The following is a 19,170-nucleotide window of genomic DNA, read 5'->3' on the forward strand; positions in this document are numbered from 1 at the left end:
ACCTTTGTTTCGCCTCTACTGATCTGTCACTGTTCTCCGAACATACATTATTATTCCTAACTTAGCATTGACATGAATGGTTTTATTTATTCATTTACCTATTGAACACCTTTTGTTTTCCAAGTACTCTATGAAGTTCTGAAGTTACAGTGGTAAATAAGAAAGTTATACATCCAGGGACATAGACTTTTGATTGAAGGTGCTAACATGATGTGTTATGATAGTTAAGAGTTTTAGAATTAGACCTGGGTTCAAATACTTAACTTTGCCACTTAATAGCAGTATGACCTTGAATGTATTGTTTAATATCTCTGTACCTCAGTTTTCCTCATCTGTTTCTGTGTAAAGTCCCTGAGTTGATTTCTGTAAACTACTTCTAAAGCCCTTGGCACATGGTAAGTGCTCAATAATTGTTATGTTAGTTGTTATTAATACTATTACTAATTGTCCCACAAAAATTATCACACATTAATCTTTCAGTATCTCATCGCAGTCCACACCACATCATTTTTCTATGCCATAGTGCATGAGGAATCAAATTTGATAGAATACCCCTTAATCATTGAGCTAGATTTATTGAAAAATACAAATAACTCAATATTCTCTAATTGTACTATTTAACCTAGCTTCTGTTAGTTTTAATAATATTTAAGCAAGTGAATTTTAATTTTATTTGTGTTAATTTTAGATCCGGTTATAAAATTGTATTTTAGCTTCAGAATAAGAATGATCACCCTACCCCTATGTCTACAGCAATAACACCCTGAACACAACACATCTCGTCTGTTCTTGGAAGATAGACAGGGTCGGACCTGGTTAGTACCTGGATTAGAGATGTAGCTCCCAGAGTTGCTTTGTATGTCGTGACTTAGCAGTTGGACACTGCTTTCCATTTTATTGTTTTGGCATCATTTGCTGAAAAAAAGACTTATTAAATGCAGTGTTATTTATTAGATGGTAGGAAATGCTAAGTTCTTACGTACTTCCCCTGGCCTCTACATAATAACATAACCCAGTTCTCTGACATCTTTCACTACTAAAATGAATTTTTGAACCATTATTTCAGCTTTCATAATTTTTAAGACTAATAATGTTTGTAGAAATATCAAAAATTATGTTGCCACCTTAATTTTTAAACATCTTCTGGAATCGTAGGACAGATGTCGGGACTCTTTGGAGTCATTGGCACCATTGATGAATGGTCTCGCAAGTGAAAAAGTACTAGGAGTGCTCAGATGGAATTGCACCTAGCATTTTCGTCTTGTAGTAACAAACAAATCAAAGGGAGACACTGTAAGGACTTAGTACTTGGAGGCCTAATTTTATATTTGAAAGTTGAAGAAAAATGGAAATTATAGGATAAACTTTTGCCCGAAGGACAGAAATACTTGAGATGAGTCATGTATGATAAGGAAGTGCTTACATATGCTTGTTGATGGGTTGTAAAAAAGGAACTCTCACATTCTGCTTGTTGATCTTCTTTCTCTTTCCAAAATGCAGTCACAGATTTCACTTTTTAGAGCTGACAAATGGCCTAGATGAAATATTTCACAGAAAACAGAGCAGAATTTAGAGCAGTATTGTATTATTTCTTTGTTAAATTGAATTTTTTCAGTGTGTTTAATTGGTTCATCTCTAGCAAGTAGATCAAGTATAAAACTTTAGAAAAGAAACGTGCTGGTAACCCTATCAAACATAACAGGCTAGGGATAGTGGTAACAGGGAGAAATAAAAACATTACAAAGTTAAAATGGTTGATGACAGCAGGATTCTGGGTTAGTACAGTAAAGGTACATGAATATGGGTAATAACCAGAGATACGTTGGTAATCCTCAGATGGACTGATTTCATAGGAGGCATTATTCGGGCAGAAGTCCCATTTGCCTGAGTTCAAGAGAGAACAAACAGGAGAGTTAAGTGTTGATAACTCTTGAGGATCTTTGTTACAGGGAGAGTAATGAGGTAATAGCTAGAGAGAGATGTTGGGTTAAGGAGAAGAGTTTTTTTTCTTTTTTTTTAATTTTTGTTTTTTGGATTTTTTTTTTTTAACCCTGGGAAATATTCTAACATCTTTGCCCATAGATGATGTGGTTCATTGAAATGGAAAAGTTAATCAGGTAGGGAGATTGGGGGCAGTATCTGCAGCATTGACTTTAGGTTGGCAAGAAGGAATGGGAGCCACCGTATAAATTCAGGGGTTGTCTTTGGAGAAGAACATGAACAGCCTACCCATGGTAACAGGTGGGAGGGCAAAATATATGGAAATGAATATAGTTAGGTTATTGATACAATACTGAGAGAAGTTCATCCAGTTTTCTTCTGATTGCTTCAGTTTTCCAGTGAATTTTCCAGTTCTTTAACTTAGATTATCTGAGAGAGGGAGAGAGGAAATGGACTAGGAAAATGCAAAAGGAAAGAGAGCTCCAGGAGACCATATATTTCCAGAAGAACACATGGCCTGCTTGTGTATGTACATTACCCACTTGGCCCCTGAATTTATTATTGGAATCCCTGTTTTATTCTTCTGTGTCTTTTGGAAAGTTACTTCTCCCTTATTTCTCAATGCCTTTTTAGTAGGGGGAAATTAAAAAATACCTGTTTCTTTGAGTAAGGTTAGTTGTCTATTTTGTCCTGATAAAAAGCTAATTAAACAGCAAAGTATTTGTTGAGAATTTCCTATGTCCATATATAGCTAGTCACTCTGCTGTGTTTACTGTTACTAATTAGAGTGTCAAAATTAAAGAAGAGAACTACTGATACTGATATTCTGGATTTCACAGTGGGATTCTTTTTCAGTTTTTAAAAAACATCAAACTTTTTTAATTCTTCTTTTAGATGTTCTTAATAGTTGCTCCTCTTTCTGTCCTCTACAACTGGAAGGATGAATTGGACACCTGGGGATATTTCAGAGTCGCTATTTTACATGGAAACAGAAAAGATAATGAACTAATTCGTGTAAAGCAGAGGAAATGTGAAATTGCTCTAACAACTTATGAAACATTGCGCTTATGCCTGGATGAACTTAACAGGTAATGAGAATAATGGGAATGATTGTATTAATTTTCTGCTTCCATCCCTTTATATTATTATTATTAATTGTTATTTTTTGAGACAGAGTCTTGCTCTCTCTAGGCTGGAGTGTAGTGGCGAGATCTTGGTTCACTGCAGCCTCCACCTCCCAGGTTCAGGCAATTCTCATGCCTCAGCCTCCCGAGTAGCTGGGACTACAGGCGCACGTCATGACGCCTGGCTAACTTTTTGAGTTTTTATTAGAGATGGAGTTTCACCATGTTGCCCAGGCTGGTCTCAAACTCCTGAGCTTAGGCAGTCCGCCCACCTCAGCCTCCCAAAATGCTAGGATTACAGGTGTGAGCCATCGTCCCCAGCCTATACTGTGATTATTATACTCTCATTATTCCTTTGCTTGAGTTAATTTCCTTTTAGAATTATTGAAATATTTAGTTCATAATAACTTATTCTTTGAGAAGGAAAAACCTGCGTTAGGTTTTCTAGAATTTCTTACTCTGTTCCGTACACTGAATACAGGATACCTCTTCAAGCAATGATTGTTAAAGAATGATAAGACTTGTCCTAAGTCTCATGTACAGCCTTTTATGCAGACAGTGCCTCTGAACTAGGTCAGTGATTTTCATGAGTTATTTTAATTATGAGAGCCTGTTGTGAATGTAGAGTGGCAAGAAATACACACACACATGCAGAGAACCACTGCAGCGCAGAGTGTGAGAGAGAAGTGGCCAAGAGGCAACACCAGTAATATGGCAGGGAATAGATTATAGAGAGTATTGGAAGGTACTTTGAGGATTTTGATCTTTATCCTGAGAGCAACAGAGTGCCCCTTACATTGTTGTCACCAGATTACAGACAGGATAAAAATGATCAGATTTGTACTTTGTAAGTACCCTAGCTGCCATGTTAGCAGATAGAGGAGAGACACGCTGAATGGAGAAAAACCAGTTAAGAGGCTTGTTATGTGCTGAATTGTGTCACTTCACCTCAATTCCCCTTCCACAATTTCTGTGTGTAGGTCTCAGCCCCAGTACTTCAGAACGTAACTGTGTTTAGAGACAGATCTCTTTGATTAAGTTTTAAAGAGGTGATTGAAACCGAGGCTGATTGGGTGGGGCCTGGGTCCAGTATGACTGGTATCCTTACATGAAGAGAAAGAAACAGCAAGGACACACACACGTTACAAAGAAAAGGACTTGAGGACACAGCAAGAAGGCAGTCATCTTGCAAGCCAAGGGGAGAGGCCTCAGGAGAAGCCAAATTTGCCGACACCTTGCTCTTGAAATTCTAGCTTCCAGGATTGTGAGGAAATAAAATTTGGTTGTTTTAAGCCATCGAGTCTGTGGTATTTTATTTTGGTTGCCCTAGGAAACCAATGCCAGGCTTTTATAGTAGTCTGCTCAAGGCACCATGATAGTGAGGTCAGAACTCTTCATAGTTGTGCCAGCAGCAGGCTGGGCCTTGGTAAACTCATTAACTTCATCTGCTTGTAGCGTAATTTCTCTACAGGGATACAATTTATACCATTTAGATGAAGATTAAAGTGTGGCATTAGAAACGGTTATCTAATAAGTCTTTAAAATGTTTAAACGTTATAGTTATACTCTGTTTGAACTATTGCTAATGAAGGATTCATGATATTCCCCCGAAGTCAACCGAAGCTTAGAAAACCAGGTTATTTTTTAAGGCGATACTTTCACATCAGCATTAAAATGATTTGGCGTAGGATAAAAATGAAGAACGACAGTTGATAGTTGTCTCAGATTTTATAAGCACAAAACAAAGAGTAAAAAAAGTTACTCATTAGCTATGTGGCTTTGGGTAAATTGGCCCATCTGGAAAATGACAGACGATAAATTAAACCTGTCTTTGTGAAAACTAGCTCCTCAAGCCCAGCTGGAGAGTTTTATTAAAATCACCTTTAGCGAGATTTAATTTGTATACAATAATTATACCATTTCAAGTATACAGTTTGATGAATCTTGACCAGGGATTGGTGTACTTTTTCTGTAAAGGACCAGGCAGTGAATATCTTAGGCTTTTGGGCCACATACGGCCTTGGCTGCATATTCTTCTTTTTTATGACACTTTAAAATGTAAAAACTACTCTTAGCTTGCTGACCATACAAACATGGCCATGGGCTGGATTTGGCCACGAGCAGTAGTATACTTGACTCCTAGGTTTGACAGATGAGTGTAACCACTATCCCAAACAAGATAGAAGCATTTTTATCATCTCAGAGCTTTTACTTCTTTACAGTAGCCTTTCCCCAGCCTTCACCTTGGGCAACTACTGATTTTGATTGCTGTCACTATAGATGAGTTTAAGCTGTTACGGAGCATGTCAATGGTATTACACAGGAAGCACCCTTCTGTGTGTGGCATCTTTTGTTTAGCATGGTTTTTGAGATTCATTCACATTATGGAGTATATCAGTGATTGTTCTTTCTTAATGTTGCATTGTATTCATCTTGTCAGTATGCACATTTTGTTACCCATCCATCTGAGGATAGATTTTGGGGTTTTCCAGTTTTTGATTATTATAGATACAACTTCAAGGGATATTTGTGTGTAAGCCTCTTTTGGACGTATGTTTTCATTTCTCGTGGAGTAGAATTTCTGGATTGTATGGTTAACTGTAGGTTTAGCTTTAGAAGAAACTGCCAAACCATTTTCCACAGTGGTTTTACTTCAGTTAGCAATATGTGAGAGAGTTCAGTGCTTCATATTCTCAGCAATATTTGGTATTGTCAGTCTTTTTGTTTAGCTGTTTTAGTAGGTGTGTAGTAGTATCTTGTAATTTACATTTTTCTGATCCATGTGCACTTGGAAAAATGTTTTTTCTGCAGTTATTGGGTGTAGTGTTCTATAAATGTCAGTAAGACTAGATTGGTTAAAGTATTGTTTACGTGTTTTCTATCTTTGTTGATTTCCTTTTAGGTTGACTTATAGTATCTGAGAGAGGAGAGTTGAAATTTTCAGTTATAATTGTAGATATATTTATTTCTCCTTTCACTTCTGTCAGCATTTAATTTAGTATTTTGAAGTTCTTTTATGAGGTGTACATGCATTTATGGTTGTTATTTTTCCTGATGAATTGATCCTTGTATCTTTTTTAAAAAGTAACTATTTATTTCTAATAATATCTCTTATCTTGATCTTTTATCTGATATTAGCATAGCCATATTTTGGTACATTTCAGTAGTTTGCTCCTTTTTATTGCTGAATGGTATTGTTATATGGCTATCCCATATTTTATCTATTCACCAGTTGATGGATATTTAAATTGTCTCCAGTTTTTGCCTATATGAATAATAACTGCTGTCTTATGCTGAGTCTTATGCTTACTGCATGTGAATAGCTTTTCGTGTTTTTATTTCAGTACATTTGTTCTTAATATTTGGAGTGAGTCTCTTATAGTGCAGTCTTGCCTGTTCATCCATTCAGATAATCTTCGCCTTTTATTTGGGATATGTAGACCGTTCACTTTGAGTACAATTATTGGTAAAGTTGGATTTAGAGCTACCATTTTTGTAAGGTCTGGGATTTAATCTTATAAAGCAAACTTATAAGCTAATAAATTAGCCTGTTACTATTTCATGGATCCTGAGAGAAGACAGACTAATCTGAGGCATGGAGAGGTTAACATAATTTTCCTAGGCCTCCACAACTAAGAGGATGTGAGGTTTGAACATTGATTATCTACTGCCAGACCTCAGATTTTGTTTTGTTTTTGAGATGGGGTCTTGCTCTCTTGCCTAGGCTGGAGTGCAGTGGTGCTGTCACCGCTCAGCGCAGCCTCAGTTTCCCACCTCGGTCTTCCAGGCAGTGGGACTACAGGAATGCACCACCATGCGTGGAAAATGTTTTTTTCTTGTTTTGTTTTTGTTTTTGTTTTTTTTGGTAGAGACAGAGTCTCCCTCTGTTGCCCAGGTTGATCCCAAACTTCTGGACTCAAGTGATCTTCCAATCTTGGCCTCCCAAAGCGCTGGGATTACAGGTGGGAGCCACCATGCCTGGCCAGACCTTAGGCTTTTAACCAATATACTATACCACCCCGAAAGATGTTTTGCTGTTAAATAAATGTAATAAATTCATGTATCATAGCATCAGGCATATTTTAATTATTTCTTACCTGTCTCCTTAGGCTCTTTGATGAGGAGATTTGTATTTTTAATTTCTGTATCTCAGTGCTTATTACACTTATAGCATATAAGAGTTGCCAAATAAATGTTTGTTAGGTTGCCGTTTTTTCTGTGATTCTTATAAATATTAAACAAGAATTCTGAAGTAGAATTATATAACTATAAATCATATATTTATAAGATTAGAAGAATCAAAAGCTTACGATTTTTGTTATATTTAGTTGTATTTATTAGTTCAAATGCCTTTATTTTGTGTTTGGCAAATATTTAAAATAATTAATATTTTACCTGAGCAAATACTAAGTTGTTTTTGTGAGGCTGGTGCTCTGCACTTACCATGGATAGTCCACGGAGGGGATAAACGTGCTATGTAACATAAGGAGCTATGGCTTTTTTCTTATTGCTGTTATGTTTTTTTCTTTATTTCAGTTTTTGTCAGAGCTATGTATGTATGTGATTTAAAGAGCTAAATATGATAAAAGGCTTTTAGTGAAAAACTGCAGTTCACTGCCCCCCAATTGCCTTTACCTCAACGCTCACTGATCTTTGTTTTCTTTACCTCCTTACTGCTATAGAACATGTTTATGCTGCAACTGTTAAATTTTTCTTTAGTTTTCAGCATCATCTGTTGATTTCTTCTTAAGGAAAACGAGGATTTTGCTGTGTTTTGCCCTTCTCTGGCCTGCTGTCAGATGACCTGGCCCATCTACTTTGTGCAGTGGGAGGATTCTTAAACAGACTATTATTGAATGTACATGACTCCAATTTCCAGAGACATTGGGGGCCACCCATTCTTAGCTTTTCCAGAACTAAATAATATGAATTAGATTGCTTCTTGGCTTTTTTCACTCTTGACATAGGATACTGTAGTCTCTGCTTTTGTAAGTCATCTTGTCCGTGTTCTTTTCAGCTTCTAGAATTTTTGCTATTTCTTCCTCTCTTTGTTCTTGAGGCTTCTACCTTTTTTCAGCTTTATATTAAGAAAATGATGAAACCTATAGAAAATTTAATGGTACATGAACAACCACCCATATTCTCACCATCTAGATTCAATAGGGGTGTGTGTGTGTGTGTGTGTGTGTGTGTGTGTGTGTGTGTATTTTTTTTTAAATGTTGGCAAAATATAAGTTAATGTATGTAAACGTGTGTGTGTGTCTGTGTCTTTGTGTATAGGGGAGGTAATGAATCATTTCAGCAAGTTGCATAAAACACAACATCTTTAAGTTTTTTAGCGTGGATTTCCTAAAACTGGTGATATTTGTTGTCATATCACAATATCACTGTCACACATGAGAAAATTAATAACAATTAAAATTTCCTCAGTTATTTTCAAAACACCTTTAATATCTAATATGTATAAAGCAGGATTCAGTAAAGGTTCAGATGAAGAATTTGGCTAAGTCTGTTTATTTTCTTCCCGTATACATCATTTTTCCAACTTTTACTTTTTAATTATATGACTTTTTGAGGGGACCAGGCCAGTTAGATGTCTTTTAGGATATCTCATATATTGGATTCGTCTGATTACTTTCTCAAGATACATTCATCTGTCATTTGTATTTTAGTAAGGTAGTTTTGGCCCAAAGGCTTAAATAGATTCAGATTAAACATTTTTGGCAAGAATGCTTCATAAGTGATGTTGTGGACTTCATATTACATCACTTCAGGAAGTATTAATGTCAGGTTGTTCGACTGTCAGTCATGCCAAGTTTGTCCCACAGGTTAAGGAGGTTACCATCATCAGATCTCTCCATTGTAAAGATATGTTTCTCCCTTTATAATGAGCAGATAATCTGTGGAGTGCTACTTTGCCACTATTTAAATATTCTGGTATCCCTGAATCCTTTTACTTAGTAGTGTTAGCATACACAAATTATTCTTGTCTGAATCAGTTACTTTACTAGGTTTGGCAAAATAATATTTTTCTAGTTTTATTATTTCTTTTCTATCTGTTAGTGGTATTCTCCTGTAAAGGAAAGCTTTCTCCATTCATTAGGAATTAACTACAAATTTGACTTTAAAAAAGCAAGGTGAATGCTTGATTCTTTTGCTTTAATGACCAATTTTTGGAGTAGGAAGTTAGTGTAATGGTCATCTACAGTGGTGGCAAAATTTCTTACCCTCTCCTCCTTTCTTTCTTCCCCCCCCCGCCCTTTTTTTTTTTTTGTGAATATCGCTATGGATTTGGGCATTATTTAAGTATAGTTGACATAAAATGTACTCTTGTAACTTAGAATGATTTTTCATAAATTTTAAAAGTTGTGCAAGTATTACCACAATCTAGGTGTAGAACATTTCCATCACCTCAGAAAGTTATTTGTCTGTAGTCAGTCCCTGCTCCCATCTCCAGCCCCTAGCAACCACTGATGTGCTTTCTCCCTCTATAGATTTGCCTTTATGGACATTTGATATAAATGGAGCCATTCAGTATAAAGCCTTTGGCGTCTGGCTTCTTTCACTTAACATGATATTTTTGAAGTTCATTTATATTGTGGTACCTTTCAGTAGTTTGTTCCTTTTTATTGCTGCATGGTACTGTTATATGGCTGTTCTGTATTTTGCCCTTTCACCAGTTGATGAACATTTGAATTGTTTCCAGTTTATGGCTATACAACTATGCTGCTGTGAACATTCACACACAAGTCTTTGCACCCAAGTTTTCATTTTTCTTGGATGGATACATAGGAATGGAATTGTGAGGTCTTACACTCAGTATGTTTAACTTTTTAAGAAACTGCCAACTATTTTAGAATAGTTGCTGTGCTTTCCCAAAAGCAGTGTATAAGGATTCTAGTTTCTCCACATCCTTCTTAACACTTGATATTTTTAATCATTTTTATCATAGCCATTCTAGTTTTAATTTGCAGTTCTCTAATAAGATGTTGAGAATATTTTCATGTACTTATTTGCCATCTGTTTCATAAAATGTCTGTTCGAATCTTTTGCTTATGTTTTAATTGGGTTTTTAAAATTTTGTTGACTTGTAATAATTCTGTGTTGTTGTTTTTGTTTTGTTTTGTTTTTTGAATGGAGTCTGTCTCTGTCACCAGCCTGGAGTGCAGTGGTGTGACCTTGGTTCACTGCAACCTCTGACTCCCTGGTGCAAGTGATTCATCTGCCTCAGCCTGTCGAGTAGCTGGGATTACAGGCAGGCGCCACCACGCCCAGCTAATTTTGTATTTTTAGTAGAGACAGCGTTTCACCATGTTGGCCAGGGTGGTCTTGATCTCCTGACCTCACGATCTGTGCCCGCCTTGGCGTCCCAAAGTTCTGGATTATAGGTGTGAGCCACTGTGCCCAGCCCAGTTGTAATAATTCTTTATATATTCTGTATATAAGTTCTTTATCAGATTATGATTTGCAAATATTTCTGCCCAGTCTGTAGCATGTCTTTTTATTTTTTTAATGGTGTCATTGGAAGAGCAAAAGTTTTTAACTTTGATGAAGTCCAACTTACCACATTATTTTTAATTGACTACAAATTTTGTGTCATATCTAAGAAATATGTGCCTAATCCAGAGTCAACCATTGTTTTTTTCCTGTGTTTTAAAAGTTTTAGTTTATATTTAGGTCTATGATCTGTTTTTAGTTAATTTTCATGTGTGATGTGAAGTAAGGGTCTAAATTCATTTTTCATAGAACTCCTGGATTTTTGTTTATTCAATATTTTATATTCAATTGTAGTTAATATTCTTAATGATGCTCAAATATTCCGATTAGGCTGGCATCTCTGTTCTTTGGATATATTTGCATTTGTATTTGCATACATCTGTGCCTTCCCGCAGTTCAGTGTTCCCCCACACATGCCTGAAATCAACTGTTCTCCATTTTTCCATGAGGCTCTAGTTCCTTTTGGTGAAGAGACCACTATGGGTGCTCATTGCTGCTGGGGTAGCAGTCAGTTCTAAAGTGTCTTAGTGGACAGGGCTATGTAATACAGCTTTTAAAAATCATGAGTTTATATTGATATTTTTCATTCAGATTTAATGTTGCAAGTTTTATTTCTTTTATATTTGTTTTTCTGGTTTAATTCAAATAAGGTAATTTTTAAAAATCCTTTATTGTCATTTCAGTGATGTTTAAATGAAATTTTTCTTTTTACCATCTTTAAAGAATGTCTATACCCTTTTATCTTCTCTATGCATTTTATTTTTGTGGACTGTCCAAGACTGTGACCATTTAACTGACTAGGCAAGAATCCAATGGAATCATCAAAGAGGAAAAAGGAAAAAAACTTTGATGGAGAAAGCTACTCTCTAAAAATTCTATGGACTGAGAGAGGAAGTTTTCTCAACCATAACCTTCTTTTTTCTTACTTTATAGTTTGGAATGGTCAGCTGTCATTGTGGATGAAGCTCATAGAATCAAGAATCCAAAAGCCAGAGTAACAGAAGTTATGAAAGCTTTGAAATGTAATGTCCGCATCGGCCTCACTGGAACCATTCTTCAAAACAACATGAAGGAGCTGTGGTGTGTTATGGACTGGTGAGGGAAAACACTTTAAAAAAAATTATTTGATAGTACTTCAGCTGAATACTGTCTTGTTTGCTAAATATTAGTGTCCAAACAAACAAAACAGTCGTTTGTCTATTTTTAGATGTGTTGGACCCTCAATGTATATAGAGTAGAGAGCCCTATGAAAACCTATCTTTTTATTTATTACTCCTGGTCACTGAAGTAAATATGCGTGCTAAGTGCCAATCTCATCCTCATGTTATAGTCATAACCTGAAACTGTCATAAAGAAAGAACATTCTGTTTTCTTGGCTTTCGTTTTTGTTACCATTAGTAGTCAAGTAATGTAGTATATCTCTTAGAAGCAAGAAGTCAATGTTTTTCTTTTTAGGTAATAAAGCCCTCACATTTTTCTTATTGTCTTCATAAAGGGCTGTGCCAGGTCTTTTAGGGAGCAACTCCTACTTCAAGAAGCAGTTTTCTGACCCAGTAGAACATGGTCAGAGACACACAGCAACCAAGAGAGAACTAGCCACTGGCCGAAAGGCCATGCAAAGACTTGCCAAAAAGATGTCTGGTTGGTTTCTCAGGCGCACCAAGACTCTTATCAAGGATCAGCTGCCTAAGAAGGAAGACCGGGTAAGAACCGCATTTGTGTATATTATTAATTTCTGGTCATATTTTTATTTTATTTTATTTTTTTCTTTTTAAGAAAAAGTCTGTCTCCTGTGGTAGTTTATGAATATAGTTTTTGCCTTTTACTCTGTATGGAAAAAAATTGTTACATGTAGAGTTTCAGAAACCATTGGTAGAGCTCAGTCGTTCTCCTTACTGACTTTACTAAACTGCTAACAGGTTTATTATTAATATACATTAAACTCATTTCCTAACAAAAAATTGTTTGTTTGTTTTTTTGTTTTTTTTTTGAGACAGAGTCTGGCTCTGTTGCCCAGGCTGGAGTGCAGTGGTGTGATCTCAGCTCACTGCAATTTCCACCTCCCGAGTTCAAGTGATTCTCCTGCTTCAGCCTCTCAAGTAGCTGGGATTACAGACGGGAGCCACCACAATGCCTGGCTAATTTTTTGTGTGTGTTTTTAGTAGAGACAGGGTTTCACTATGTTGTCCAGGCTGGTCTTGAACTCCTGACCTCAGGTGATCCACCTACCTCACCCTCCCAAAGTAGTGGTATTACAGGCATGAGCCACCACACCGCCCTCATCAAAACTTTTGATAGAATTTTTCCCAATAAAGAAGGAAGAGCTTTTCTCTGCAATGTGCTTTCTGTTCACACTTTGTCCTTCCCATACTGTCTGTTGTCCACCACACAGGGTATTCTTTGGTACCTTAATTCTAGCTGTAGGACCAGTGTGATTAATAGCTTTTTAAAAAATAGATAGGTCTGTTTCTTGTAGAATGCTATTTGCAGTTAGACAACTAACCTAACTTTTAGAATTTGTAGGAAAACTGTGTTGTTAAATTGTTTAAGAAAATATGAGGAGTGGACTTTAAGAATATATGTTTTTTAAATATAGTGGTCTTCTTTTATAGTTTTTAATCTTGTGTTTCTTCTAGCTTGGGCAATGGAATAAAGGTTCTACAAATTACTATGGAACTAACCTAATTAACATCCCAAATAAGGGCAGTCCTATGAAATGCCCTCTAATTTTAGTATATCCTCTTGATTGTTACTTTAAAAAGATAGATTTGAAAGGAAAATATATGATTAAATTGAGATACTTCATGGACTCTTATGTATGTAATTTAGCTATGTATCTAGTAGGAACAACACAAAAGTATAAGGAGAGAATTGTGCGTTGAGGTTTAGAACTTGGGCTCTGAAATCAAATACTATGAGTATAAATCCTAGCTCCTCTGCGTAGAGTTTTGTGACTTGGAGCAATTTGTGAGGCTCTCAAACCCGGGTTTCTTCTCTGTTAAATGGGAGTGGTGTTAGTAGCGCCTGCCTCACTTGGTTGCTCTGAAATGCATGGCATGTAAGAAATCTTGAGTAATTGATATATGTTTAATAATAATAAATAATTCAAGATACCTTCGTCCTTCGTTGACGATCATCTTCTATATTCTCTTTTTTTCTTATATGTACTTTTATGGTTCAGTCAAGCTGCATTAAATATTTTATAAATGTTTTATAAAATATTTTATATTTTAAAAAACATTTTAAAAAATATTTTATAAAAACATTTTTAAACTAGTATCGGGAGGGGGCAGGCTGGATGTGTGCTGCCATGCATCCTTCTTCAGTCTAGTTTGGGTCTTCAAAAAATAAAAGATAAAAATACCTTCCAATAGAGCTCTGGTCATCCTGGCTAAAGGAGCAGAGGAAATGGAGATAGTCATCCCTGTAGATGTCATGAGACAAGCTGAGATTGAAGTCACCATCGCAGGTCTGGCTGGAAAACACCCAGTACAGTGTAGCCTTGATGTTGTTATTTGTCCTGATATAGTCTTGAAGATGCAAAAAAGAGGTACCAAATGACAAGATGTTTGTAACAGGAGGTAACCCGGGTGCACAGATTTTATTTGAGCCTGCTGCCTTGGGAGAGACACTGAAGGAACAAGAGAATGAGAAGGGCCTCATAGCTCCTGTCTGTGCAGGTCCTGCTGGCCTGTTGGCTCCTGAAACGGTTTTGGAAGTAAAGTCATAACACACCTCCTTGCTAAAGACAAAATGAAGAATGGAAGTCATTACAGCTACTCCGAGAATCGTATGGGAAAGGACAGCCTGATTTTTACAAATCAAGGGCCAGACTGGCTTCGCATTTGCTCTTGGGACTGTTGAGGCCTAAGAGGCAAGGAGGTGGTGGCTGAAGTGAAGGCTTCACTTGTTCTTGAAGACCAGAGCAAAAAAAAATGTGAAGATCGGTTAGAGAAATAGGCCATTTGGAATCCATTCTCACTGTGTTTGCTTTAAACAGAAAAATGGTAGGTTAGTTTTGCTGAAAAGCCATCACCATTCCTGCTTTTGTGAAGTACAGTTGTGAAGTAACAACCACACAGAGGTTTCTCAACCTACAAATTGTGTCTCTCGCCCAGTCTAGAGTGTTGTGTCATGATCTTGGCTCACTGCAACCTCTGCCCTCGCAGTTCAAGCTGTTCTGTCTCAGCCTCCTGAGTAGCTGGGACTACAGGCGCACGCCACCACGCCCAGCTAATTTTTGTATTTTTAGTAGAGGTGGGGCTTTACCATATTGGCCAGGCTGGTCTCAAATTCCTGACCTCAGGTGATCCACCTGCCTCAGCCTCCCAAAGTGCTAGGTTTACAGGCATGAGCCATTGCGCCTGGCCTGTATCTACATTTCTGAGCCTTGTTTACAGAATAAACAGGACATTTAGGAAAAAAAAAAAGCATTGTTTTATCTAGACATTACTGTATTTGCTTGTATGCCCCTTTGCCTATTGACAATAATATTCTGTTGTGGTGATATATGCATATAAATATTTACAAAGATTCATATTTTACAAATATAAAAAATGTCAGTGCTTTGTCCCTGAAGTCAGGAAGTGCCTTGCCCAGTAAAGGACTACCTTTTAAAGTTCTTCTGATACTGGACAATCCCTGTGACCACCCACAACCCTGTGAGTTCAACACCAAAGGTGTCAAAGTGGTCCACGTGCCCCCATACACAGCTTGTCTAATTCAGCTTCTAGATCAGAGGGTCTCAGGGACCTTTAAGGCTCATTACACATGGTCCTCTATGGAAAGGATTGTAAGTGCTGTGGAGGAGAACCCTGCAAGAATACCATGAATGTCTGGAAGGATTAGACCATATGAAGATACCATCATCGTTCTAGAAAAAGCCATGAAAGCCATCAATCCTGGAATAGTAAAATCCTGCTGGAGAAGGCTATGTCCACATGTGCGTGACTTCAAAGGATTTACGACAGAGCCAGTCTGTGAAATCATGAGGGATTGTGGATATGGCAAAAAAGGTGAAGGGTGAAGCATTTCAAGATATGGATCTTGGAGAAATTCAAGAGCTAATTTAAAGAAATGCAGAACACCATACCAAAGGAATTAATTGAAGACGACTTGATGGAAATAAATGCTTTCAAAACAGTGCCAGACGATGAGGAACAAGACATAGAAAAAGCAGTAGAAGACCAATTGACATTAAATGATCTGGCAGAGGAGGTCTGATTATTTGATATTGCTCTTGACTTCTTTTATGACACAGACCCTTCTATGATACGGACACTGAAAGTAAAGCAACTGGTGGAAGAAGGACTGGCACCATATGGGAACATTTTTTAGAGAAACGAAAAGCAAAAAAGTCAGACAGAAATCGCAACATGTTTCTGTAAAGTTACACCAAGTGTGTCTGCTTCTCCTGCCTCCACTGACTTCCTTTCACTTTGCCTCTTCATTTCTGCTACTCATGAGACAAGAGCAACCTCTCCTTTTCCTTGCCCTCCTCAGCCTAGTCAATATGAAGCCCTTTGTGATGACCTACTTACACTTCATGAACAGTAAAGATATTTTCGCTTTCTTAATGATTTTCTTAATAACATTTTATTTTTTCTAGTTTTATTATAAGAATATAGTATGTAATAGTTATACAAAATATGTGTTTATCAACTGTTTACACTGTTGTTAAGGCTTCTGGTCAACAGTAGGCTGTTAGTAGTTGCTTTTGGGGAATCAGAAGTTATACATGGACTTTTGTGGGGAGTTGGCACATTAGCGCCTTCCATGTTCAAGGGTCAGTTGTGTAAGGAAATCATCATTTGTTTGTTCATATTATGATTTCTTTTAATTAAAATTCTATGAGGTTTATTTGAAAATGAAATTATACTTTATATTACCTAGGGTGGGGTAAAGAATGTAAGAGAATTGGGAGAAATCATCGTCATGTAAATAGAGAGAAAAATAGTTTATAGTAACTTTCACTATTATAATTATGAAATCAGATGTAGATTGTGATTTTTATTATTGCTATATACAAAATACTAATAACTACCTTGTATTTTATCTTGGCAGATGGTGTATTGTTCTTTGACAGATTTCCAGAAAGCTGTCTATCAGACAGTGCTAGAAACGGAGGATGTGACTCTGATACTTCAATCTTCTGAGCCTTGTACCTGTAGCAGTGGCCGAAAAAGGAGAAATTGCTGTTATAAGGTAAGCGTGTCAGTATAGCTTTATAATCTTGCTTTTGATTACATAGTACTCTTTTCTAGTGTAAAAAAAAAAGTAGCTTTTCCTCAGACAGTTCTTTAAAGCTATGTCTTAAAAAAAGAATGAATAGTTTTCAAAAATATTTTATAATATCAAATAGTAATTACATATAAAAATACATATTCAAATAGATTTTCAAAAAGTTAATTTTAGAAAGTAAGCTTAATTTTTATATCCTCCATTTTAGCTTTATTTTTGGGAAGTAACCTTTCTTCTTCAAATTTCATTTCATTTTCAAGAAGTTCCTCATTTTCCACTAATAGTAAACGAACATACTCTTGTATAGCAGGCTTAAAATACTATGCTGATGTTAGATACAGTATCGATGTAATAGAAACTGTGTATAAAAGAAAGTGGGTTTTTTTTAAGAATCAACATTTATTTGTACTTTTTTGACCTTCTGTTCGTATTTACTGCTCGTTTCACCTCTGTTGTGTTAAATTATCTGTCACATGTCTGAGTACGTAGAAGAACCCTAAGTGAATATTTATCTAGATTGATATTTACTCGATCTCATTTGTTTTGCTGTTTTTAACTACTTCCCTTTTTTTAGTAGCCCAGTCTCCTAGGAGCCTTGGAGCGTAAATGAGAAGAAGGGATCCACCTTAGCAGTGTTACCAGGCACCTCCTAACAGCAGCGTTTCCGTTACTGTGTGTCATGAGGATAAATACTTTCTGTAATGAGGATTTTCCCCTCTCTTTTATGAAAAATACCATGGTGTTATGATTTACCAAAAGGTGTGATTCCACATTAGTGATTTGTGGATATTTTATATAATAGTGGACTATCGTTTTCCTGGAATTTATTGTGCCAGAGTTACCAGATAATAAATATTATTGTAAGTCATATATTTTATGATGTAAGCAGGTGCATAGCTGTGTTAGTCATTTTTATTTTTTATGTTTTTCTGGTTACAGGCCAATTCTCATGGTGAAACAGTGAGAACCTTGTACCTCAGTTACCTTACAGTCCTTCAGAAGGTAGCTAACCACGTCGCGCTACTGCAAGCTGCGAGTACCTCCAGACAGCAGGTTTGCTGGCATTTCACATTTCTTTGTGATGCTACTGGTGTCGACATTTTATAAAGTTTTAAAATAAAGCTATTAAAGAAAGTATTTTTGGATGAAATTTAAGAGGAAGCTGACTTGCTCATTTTTACTATGTAGATATCAAGGAGTATGTGCACTTAAGTTTTTAATCAAAGTGAACAAATTTAAGCTTAATTTAAAATAATTATTTTTTATGCCTTTAATAATGTTCACGTCTTAATTTTTCAAAACATTCTTTGGTATAATTACTAAATAACATATTTGATGAGTCACTTCTGTTGCTCTAATAATGTGTGTAATGGTATTTAATCTACTAGGTAAAATGAGCATTTATAATAACTTATATTAAGTATTGAGGCTGTTTACCAAACTGGCTAAAATCAGTAATTTCAAAGTTTAGGTTTAAATTCAGTCATTTACTTTGGCTGTGTTCTTTTACTCTAGAGCACACATAAATGAAAAGGTGTTTTTGTAATGATTTTATATTTTCTTTCTATGTTATAGTTGATGCCATTTAAATGTAATTTTGAAATCGCATGAGAATTTGATATTGTTCTTTGATAGTACTCTACTCTTTTTGGTAGTATTTAGCACCTTGTTTTGGAAATCTTAAAAAATCTTTAAAAAGTAATGATCAAGTTAATATCCCACATCATTAAGAATTCGTCAACGCCATATATGTTTAACATATTATTTTAAGAGTTTCTGAATTCTTAGTCTGACTTAGGGAAGCAAAAATCTTTAAAGTAATACATTCTTTCTAAAAATAATTTTTTTCAGAGATTATTTCAACTTTTTCAGGGTTAAATGTGTTAAGTGAAAATATCTTTTCTTCTGTCTTTTCCCATCAAGGAAGCACTTATCAAAAGGATATGTGATCAGGTATTTTCCAGATTTCCAGATTTTGTGCAGAAAACCAAAGATGCAGCCTTTGAAACACTTTCTGACCCTAAATACAGTGGAAAAATGAAGGTAAGTGCTTCTCTTTCAGGTTGCATACAAACAGACATGATATACAAAATATTTATTCAGTGGTATGACAGAAACACCAACTAGTCAGTACATGTGCTCAATCATTCAGACGAGATGGTGGCTATCAACAGTTGGTGCAGTTGTATCAGCATTTATTAGGTCACTATGAACCCTGAATACAGATGCGTGCTTTTGGTAGGTCCTCGGTAGTAGCTGCTTCAAATATACTTCAAATGTGTGCTGTTATCACATAGATAATAGCTTGTCTTCAAATGTTTAAGGAAATAACCTACCAGAAATATAAATGCTAATACAAAGGGCGGGG

General features: G+C 36.1%; 1 protein-coding gene and 1 pseudogene across 10 annotated transcripts in view; both read left to right on the forward strand.

Moving 5' to 3' along the window:
- Nucleotides 1-19,170, forward strand: part of ERCC6L2 (ERCC excision repair 6 like 2) — a 197,074-nt gene that overhangs the window by 57,878 nt on the left and 120,026 nt on the right. For 7 of the 10 annotated variants that reach the window (XM_032266354.1, XM_032266361.1, XM_032266360.1 and 4 more), the window contains 6 exons: nt 2,836-3,029; nt 11,496-11,657; nt 12,058-12,265; nt 16,626-16,766; nt 17,742-17,855; nt 18,726-18,845. In XM_032266354.1, the coding sequence (XP_032122245.1) occupies nt 2,836-3,029; nt 11,496-11,657; nt 12,058-12,265; nt 16,626-16,766; nt 17,742-17,855; nt 18,726-18,845 (939 nt within the window). Of the gene's footprint in view, nt 1-767; nt 2,467-2,835; nt 3,030-3,346; nt 3,639-11,495; nt 11,658-12,057; nt 12,266-16,625; nt 16,767-17,741; nt 17,856-18,725; nt 18,846-19,170 lie in introns of those variants that run through there. The other 3 variants (XM_032266357.1, XM_032266359.1, XM_032266358.1) reach the window with 3 other exon arrangements.
- Nucleotides 13,367-14,795, forward strand: LOC116541888 (annotated as a pseudogene).

The sequence above is a fragment of the Sapajus apella genome, unplaced genomic scaffold, assembly GCF_009761245.1.
Source record: "Sapajus apella isolate SASKATOON/1434 unplaced genomic scaffold, GSC_monkey_1.0 scaffold158, whole genome shotgun sequence".
NCBI lineage: Eukaryota > Metazoa > Chordata > Mammalia > Primates > Cebidae > Sapajus > Sapajus apella.